Here is an 8,661-nt window from a genome sequence, read left to right as displayed (position 1 = left end):
ATTTTTTCAGATTAGTCAACTAAATTTTATATTAAGGTTCGGGCAGTATTATACAAAAAATTAATTAATGAAGTATAATCAATAACTAAAGTTGCAAATAACATGAAAGAGATATTGGTAATTATTAAACTATACTATCACCGGAAAAAAAAAACAATCATAATATATAGTTATTAAGATATAGTAAATAGGTAAGCAAAAATATTAATTGTTAAATTATTATAAAAAAATAGTTAAAAAGACGCAGTCAAGAGCTAAACAAAAACAAATAATTTATAATTAAAATTAAGTAGGTAATTCATACCTTATCAAGTATTATTTTAATAAAAAAATTAGTGACTTAACCTTAGCATTCAAGTGGTAGAATTATGAAAATTAAATACACCATTATGATATTTTACGATTTCGAGGTTCTTTTTGGTTGCCTATAAATATAATTTATAAATGTGCATAAAAAGTTGAACATAAAAATCTGACCACTTAAGACAACTCCGAATTCTACCCCGCGCAACGGACAAAACAGGCTAATCTATTTCTTTTTGGACATTTTTCAAACATTGAAATCCAGCAAAAGAAGTTATTGGGCTTTTTTGCTATAAACAGTAAAAATATATACTAAAATATTATAATTTCAAATGTATTTACTAATGTGATACACTTAAAATCGTTCTTGACAAGAACGACTTTCAAATTATACACAAATCGTTTTTGACAAGAACAATTTATATATTAATTGATAAAAAGTAAAATCATTCACGTCAAAAACGATTTTACTTTTTTACTATTCATATCCCATGGGAGAATCTTTGCCATTTCATTTGCATGCAAGAATCTCTTCCACTTACCATGCACACAACAATGTCCCATTTCCTTCCCGTGAGGCCACAACAATCTGTGTTATGGAGCCATAAAGAAGTTAGACATAGCAACACAAGGTGTATCTACATGTATAGTTCAAGATTTTAATAGAATAGCAACATCATTTGAAGTTATGAAGTCATATAATGTTTGATGTCATCAATTTCATCAATGTTACAAGGTGAACTTGATTGACAAAAAATGTGATTGTGGAGAGTTTCAAGTAGAAAAATTTCCATGTATGCATGTCATTGCTGCTTGCGCACGAGATGGATTGGACCACACCTAATGAACCTAACAAGTGCGGATTATGTCAATAAGTTGCTCATAACCGCTCTACTTGTCTACAAAGTGTAGCATCTCAACAATAAATTATGTATTTCACGTTTTATAATAAAAATATTATGTTTTATGAAGATTATATTATAATTAGTTTGATTTCCTCTACATTATTTGGAATTTGTCCTTTGCCTTATGTAGAGACATTTTAAAATGGCACAACCTCAGAAGAGGTAATAAATCCTGGCCCAGAAGATAACTCTCTTTTGTACTTGCAAACCCAACATATTTCCGAATATGTGTGGAATGATAATGTAAGTAAAATCTATTTCTTATGAATTATTTCATTTATGTTTTCATAATAATATTTTTCTTTCCTTTTCCACTGTAGATTAACAGCGTCCTACACACTAGACGAATCATACACCCTAATCAAATGATTAATCCACCTAATCAAATAATTAAATATCTTATATTAGCTAGATTTTATGATGTTGCTTGAGTAGGGCACTTTGATTATGATCGGGGTTTGATCTCAGCACTTATTGAGAGGTGGCGTCCTGAGACTCATACATTTCACACTACTCATGGAGAATACACCATAATATTAGAGGATGTAGCTAAACAATTGGGCCTTCCATGTGAAAGAATGACAGTTATTCGCCGAACTGACTTTAATTGGCTAGACGTGTGTAAATGTCTTCTAGGTATTAAACCACTTGTAGATAGAATAGATGGGCAACGACTACTTATAAGTTGATTGGAAAAGAACTTTAATCACCTATCTGATAATGCGGATGATGTACAAGTTTAACAATTCACTCACGCATATATCCTCAGGTTGATTGGTAGATATCTCATGTCAGATAAATCAAGTAGCAGGGTGTATCTAATGTATCTTTCACTACTTTATGATCTTCAGGAAGCTAGAAAATTTAGTTGGGGATTGGCAGTTTTAGCTCACATGTATAGAGAATTATGTAATGCTACTAACCCAACTGAGGATGGGGTTGGAGGATGCTTATCATTACTTCATTTATGGGCATGAGATTGTTTTCCTATGTTAGCACCACGACAACCAGTGTATCCAGATCCACAATCTGGTATCTACCCTCTCTTACCTCCTTTGGGTTTTAGTCATGCTAAATTTATTCACCAACTATTTGTTATGCTCTTATATTATTAAAATTATATAATTTTTAATATTACTTTTTTGTAATAACAGATGAAAAAATGTGAGACAAAACCCCTGTCCATTTGTTGTGTCTTTACTCCAATATAGGAGCTTTCTAGATAAAATGACTGATGATGAGATAATGTGGCAGCCATATGAATCTCCTGATGTGCGCCAATTGATTCCTAAGTATTGCTTGGCAACACCCAAAATTTGGCATGCTTTAGTTCTTTTGATATGTTTTAATATTATAGAATGGCATCATCCTAACTGTGTACTATGGGAATTTGGTTGTCAGCGACCAATTCCTTCCATGCCTATTCATTTGGGAAATTATCACACGATCCAATTACGAGGAAGAACAACTACAAATTAGATTAACAAATACTCAGACTTCATTCAAGCATTGGATGGATGGCCGCATGCAATTGTTAATTCTCCTATAACATTTGATGAACTTGATCGAATATCTTAGTACATGCAACGGTATTGGAGACATACAAGACAATGGATTCAACGTATCAATAGTAATACAGGTCATGTAGTAAGTTTTTTATTTTTCCACCATTAATATCTTTTTTTTTTACACAAAAAGTGTTATTACCTTATATCTTATTATTTATTTCAGTCTGATATAGCAGAGGAGTTATACAGGTTATCAATTAATTCTTGTTCAATATGCACTAGTTGTATTGATTATTGAGGCAGGGTTGCTCGCGACCAACGTAACATTCTACTTACACTAGAGAACAACGTTTTAGTATGAACTCTCAAACTGCTCCATCAACAATTGAGTTGCCTTGGCCACAAATTCCTTATGATAGACCGAGCAAGCGACGCATCAGTTGCTTGTCTACCCAAACTATAATTAAAAACAAAAATGCAAGAGAACAAGAACCTCTAATTTTTATTTAGGCTTGTAACATATCACTGTCACCATCATCCTCCTTCACCTCTGTCGATCCTACATAGCTTGAGTCTTATTACATGGCACCATCATCATCATCCCTATCCAACTCAGCCAATCCCTCTCGATTTCAAGAGTTCATGACTTTATTAGATAATCCTGTACTATTTTCAGCTAAATACAATGTTTTTACTTTTAAACATGGTGGACTATTAAATGAAGCATTTGTTATTCCTCGACAATCTATGCATTTAAATGAATCACCTTGGTTTGATTTGAATACGTCAACTATACAAACAAATGAAACACTTGAATCTCAAGAAATTGACATACAACAATAATGGCCACAATGTATGAGAAGGACAACAATATGTGGTACTGGAAGTTACTATCATTAAGGTGAATAATTTTTTCCTTATAAACTTAATTTTTATTTATTATTTTCTACAATAGAATATTTATTTCTTTTTATTTTTAATTAATATACATCTTATACTCATTTTACAATTAGTTTTAATATCATTATATAATTATTAACATTTTTCTCTCATTATTTAGTTATTATTTTACCATTCAAATAATTGATAAATCATTATACTAATCATTTTATTCTCATTTATTAGAAGAGAAGGTCAGAAATAAAGTTTTCAAGTCGTTTACCAAAAAAATAACTTTTGAAATTGTTTACCCAAAAAAACAATTTTCAATCATTTCATGCACATCAATAACTGATTCTAAAAAAATCATTTATCAATAAAACAATTTTAAAAATTATTCACCTGAAAAACAATTTTAAGTGCAACAAATTAATAAATACTTTTAAAACTGCAATATTTTGATAGACATTTTAACCGTCTGTAACATTTTAGCCAAAAAGCCGAAGTTGTCAAAACTTGAAATTTGCGCATACGGCAAAATGAAAAATGGAAATTATTTAACGCCACATTTAAGCACGATTCTTAACACATTTCAATCTACACAATACCGAACCCCTCTAATCTTGGCATCGGTTTGACTTTAACATCGCTTCAATCAATTGTTTCGAGTCAATAATTTCCAAGCAGCTACAAGAAACACGAGTTCAGAAAACTGTCCATATAGCTTTGCCTTTTTGTTCCTAGTTTTAAAAGAAAAGAGAGCGAAAGAGGACCCTTAAATCCACTTTGAGGACTACCACTCAGCTGAAACTCGGTAACTGAAAAAACTGTCTGAATAAGCCAAAATTAACACCACAAAAAATTAATAATACCACAAAGCCGAAGCTAAAAGTTGAGATGTATCAAAACTTGAAAAATACCAAGACTTCTCCCCAAGAGTCCTTACACCTTAATGGCATATTTCCTCAAAGGAAAGTACTTCTCCTTCTTCTGCTGTCGCTCAGTCTTCAGTGAAGCCTGCAAAAGTCAGAATGAAAATAACATCAGTGCAACGACAATGTGTGTGAGATCAAACCAAACGCAGAAAACAACCACTAATCAAATATGCTACACTGGTATGATAGGCATTAAGTTTCTTTGGTGAAAGTTGTGTACCCAAACATAATAAATGAATGATTGAATTGATAATGTATATCCAATCTCATCAGATATCCGCATATATGAATTCATGATTGGAATTAATAATTTATCAAAATTGCTTTTCAAATCGCACTACTAGCTATATTAGTTAAATTTTATCTTCAGTGAACTCTTACAATCACAGGATTACCGGTTAAATCCCAGTAGTTTTAACGCACGTATTCAAGTCATTCAAAGTTAATCCATGATAATGAAATCCAAAGAGGTGAGACGTGTTAAATTATATCAGAGAAAATGTCAGTTCTAAACTAAATTATAGAGAAAACAAATTCAATACTAAAGATTGAAGAATGCATTATAATCTAAGTGATTCCCTACTTCAAGGAACCCTGAAGAGTGTATAGACCTCATCATGAATAAAACTTCAGAAACCACATTTATATTCATATTCATAAAACTAATACATCTATAATGATGCTGGAAACCTGTTATTAAAAAAAAAGAGAGAGAGAGAGAGAGAGAAATAACACAACGAATATTATGAGTCAAGGCCACCAAGAAAAGTTATTACCTGGTGCTTGGTAAGCCGTCTGCGAATAGCCCTGGTCTTCTTTGGGCGCAGATCAAGAGGCATGTACTTCTTGTTTTTATAGGCTTCCCTCAGTGCAGCCTTCTGCGTCTGAGAAATCACCGTCAACACTTGGGCAATGGACAACCTCACTACCTTTCTGCATATCGTAACATAAGAATCTTAAAGACCAAAACTTAAAGCGGATCAAACATACGAAACAAATCCAAAATACAATGTCAATCAAATTGTTATTGTTTCAGCCTCATATGATATGTGATACCATGTAGGGATACTAAACCAGCTGCCAGCAGCTGTCTAAATTACGTAGGCCCCATTTTGCGAACACAAATTATAGAGTAAAATGAATACGAAAAATCCATAATATTTCAGTGGGCAATCTCTCCACCTTGCCGCAACCCAAGATTGAGAATTTCAAACACAAATACCTTACGGCAATGAAGTAAAGCCTTTGAAACACAGAACTAGTTACAATAGGACAAAATACATATTGTTTCAATGTAATTTGAAATGCAATATGATGTCTGATTCGAGGATTAAACATGTGTGAAATACACTACGACTAGAGCAAGGTTGTAAAACCAATGAAATCAGAAAGGAAGAGAGAAAGGATTACATCTTGGAGAGCTTGTTGGGAGCACCACCAGTGACTTTAGCGACACGGAGCAAAGCAAGCTCAGCTTTCAGATCCTTAAGCTGGTTCTGCAATTCGGCCCTCGTTTTCTGCCTGAGCTCATGAACCTTGATCCTCGCTGGAGCATATAATTTTTGAATCAGACAAAAAACCACATTACAGAATAAGAAATACGAACTGGTGAGAATCCACGATTCGGAAGGAGGGTGGAGGGATTAGATTACCCATCGCTAAGTGTGTCGCCAAGCGTTGCAGCAGCACTGACGGCTCCTCGTTCCAAAATGAAAGCCCTAGCGACTGGGGTTTGAGGATTCGGCTTTATAAGCGTGGTTATGCGGGGCGTCTGACCCAGGCCGCGATAATGCATAAACCAACCCAGAGGCCCAGAACCTTTTTTTTTGGATAAAGGAGGCCCAGAATTCTTTTTTTTTTTTCTCTAAAGTATAAGTATCCTCTTATTGGAAGCAATCATATTCGAAGAACTGTTGGGCACTAAATATGGGCACCTCTCTTCTAGACCCAACCCCCGTTAGTAGGCCCAGAATTCTTGTTTATGAGATATGTTGCAATTCAATTTGTTCTATTTTACCAACAAGTGTTATCCAAATGAAAAGGACTTGGATATCTTAAATATCATATCCTGATTCGGTTTTTGAAGTGGTGTGTATGGGAAAAAAAAAATACTAGTAAGAGGGTTCCTCGTTGCTGCGCCTAATAATAGAAAGATACTCTGGGCAACTAAAAAGAAAAATTGTTTTATGTATGTATTAAAAGAAAATTTGTTGTATCTTGATCACTCCTCCCACTATGTCCTTACTTAGAAGCTTCTTTCCCTGCAGGTCTCGAAGTTTTTCTCCCTCTTTCAAATATTTTTTCAAGGTTTTCATTGATCATTTCCCTCTATCTTTCTTGTCCTCGAATCATTTTTTTCTGAGAACTTGCTATGTCATATTGATAATGATAAGAAACAAATAAGCATATATGAAATCTATGGCTTATATTTATATGTATGTATTTTTAGTTTTGAGTAATCATTGATTATGGAACCTAGAACACAGGGTGTTTATTTATTTATTTATTCAAATAAATAGTCCCCCGCGACCTGGCTATCAAGAGTGAGATGATGCTGGTAGAAGGGAAACGGCCCCTCTCTGTATAAAATTGATGCCCTTCTTTTTATTTATTTAGATTAACATAAGTTTTGGTCATTTAAATTTTTTTTTATTTTTTTTTTCAAGTTTTAAATTATAATCTTCATCCTTTAATTTTTTTTCCATTTAAAATAATGTGATCACTATAATTTACTAAAAAAATTAGACAATTTTTCTTTTTTAGGAATTAAAAGTGATAGTTTGAAACTTAAAAAATCAAAATCATAATAGCAAACCTCAAACTCTAAAAGACCAAATATATTTTTTTTGCTGTTCCAATTTTTTTACTTTTGACTTTTGAGGACCTTTTTTTTCCGACTGAGACTTTTGAGGACTTTGTACAAGAATTTAAAATCAGCTCGTATGTATGCTGGATTATCAACGAATAATTCCTCAAAATTAAATATTTTTAGCTCTTATATTTAATATAAGAACTACTTAACTAATTTGAGTAGATTAAGAAAATTAGTTAAGTTAGTTATTTGTAATAAATAGGTGCAGTTTTCTAAAATATTCCTACTAATCCAGTATTATCTGATAAAATATTTAACACGTGTAACTATTACGAGAGCTATATTAAAAAAATGAATAATACGAGAGACAAAATATATTGAGATCATCAAATTAAAAGTTAAATTAGTTTTTATATTAAGTATTGATATATGGACTCATGAAACCACAAATATATATCAGCAATACCACTCTAAAATATCCCCCAGGTATATTAAAAAAAAAAACTCCTGATTATCCCCAAAAAAGAAAAGAAAAAAAAAAAAAAGGAAAAAAGAAAGCACTACTTGGTGTTTGCCCAGTGATGAGACTTACTTCTCTGGGTCGGGCAACTTCCTGGACTGGAAAACGGCGAACTTAGAAAGTTGAGAGTAGGAGAAATTGATACCATTTTCATGGAGGAATTCCTCAAGCAGCTTCTTGGCTCTTTCTGGTTCAGAACTCTCACATTCTATCTCATAGCTCGTCCCAAAATCATAATTAGTCTCGTCGATCTCTAATTTCAATCCATTCCACTCATACACACCTCTCACATTCCTAAATCCACCAAGCACACAAAATCACCTTCTTCCCCGATCCCATACTCATCCCTTACTCTCTTCAGTATCTCCGACGACTTGATTCTCGCGAGCCTCCATGGCTCAGCGACGCAGGCGCGACCGAGCGCGGTGTCGAATGGCTCTTCGTGCTCCTCGATGCGGCTGATTCCGTCGGAAATTACGGGCTTGGCTTTGAGAGAGAGGACGCAGGTATCGAGATTGTAGAAACGGATTCGGAGGACGGCGAGATTGGAAGTGAGCTGAGCCTTCGCGCCGTCGAAGAAGATGTTTTCTTGAATTAAGGTGTTGATGTGAAATGGTGCGAGTAGATCGGAGAGTTTCTGGTGAGAAGCTGAGTCTGGGAGACGGAGCTTCACCTCAACTTCCATAGGCAAAGCCTCAAATTCTCGTCCTTTGGAAAAGGATAGGGATGTGTGTGCTTAAACCCATTTTTTGTAAATTTGTAATTATCTTGACTTCTTGTAATTATCTGATCTTATGAA

General features: G+C 33.6%; 1 protein-coding gene and 1 pseudogene across 1 annotated transcript; both read right to left on the bottom strand.

Moving 5' to 3' along the window:
• Window positions 1-4,193: 4,193 nt before the first annotated feature.
• Window positions 4,194-6,312, bottom strand: LOC114760040 (60S ribosomal protein L35). Its single transcript, XM_028949285.1, has 4 exons — window positions 6,183-6,312; window positions 5,941-6,076; window positions 5,307-5,463; window positions 4,194-4,612 (listed from the first exon to the last, which is right to left on the bottom strand). Exons 1-4 carry the CDS (start codon window positions 6,184-6,186, stop codon window positions 4,538-4,540), a joined length of 372 nt encoding a protein of 123 aa, XP_028805118.1. The 5' UTR covers window positions 6,187-6,312; the 3' UTR covers window positions 4,194-4,537.
• Window positions 6,313-7,783: 1,471 nt separating this feature from the next.
• Window positions 7,784-8,661, bottom strand: LOC114760080 (triphosphate tunnel metalloenzyme 3-like; annotated as a pseudogene).

Source organism: Neltuma alba, unplaced genomic scaffold (genome assembly GCF_004799145.2).
Source record: "Neltuma alba isolate B1F8T4 unplaced genomic scaffold, ASM479914v2 tig00010929_pilon, whole genome shotgun sequence".
In the NCBI taxonomy this organism is placed as follows: Eukaryota; Viridiplantae; Streptophyta; class Magnoliopsida; order Fabales; family Fabaceae; genus Neltuma; species Neltuma alba.
This window is presented reverse-complemented; position numbering and strand designations above follow the sequence as displayed.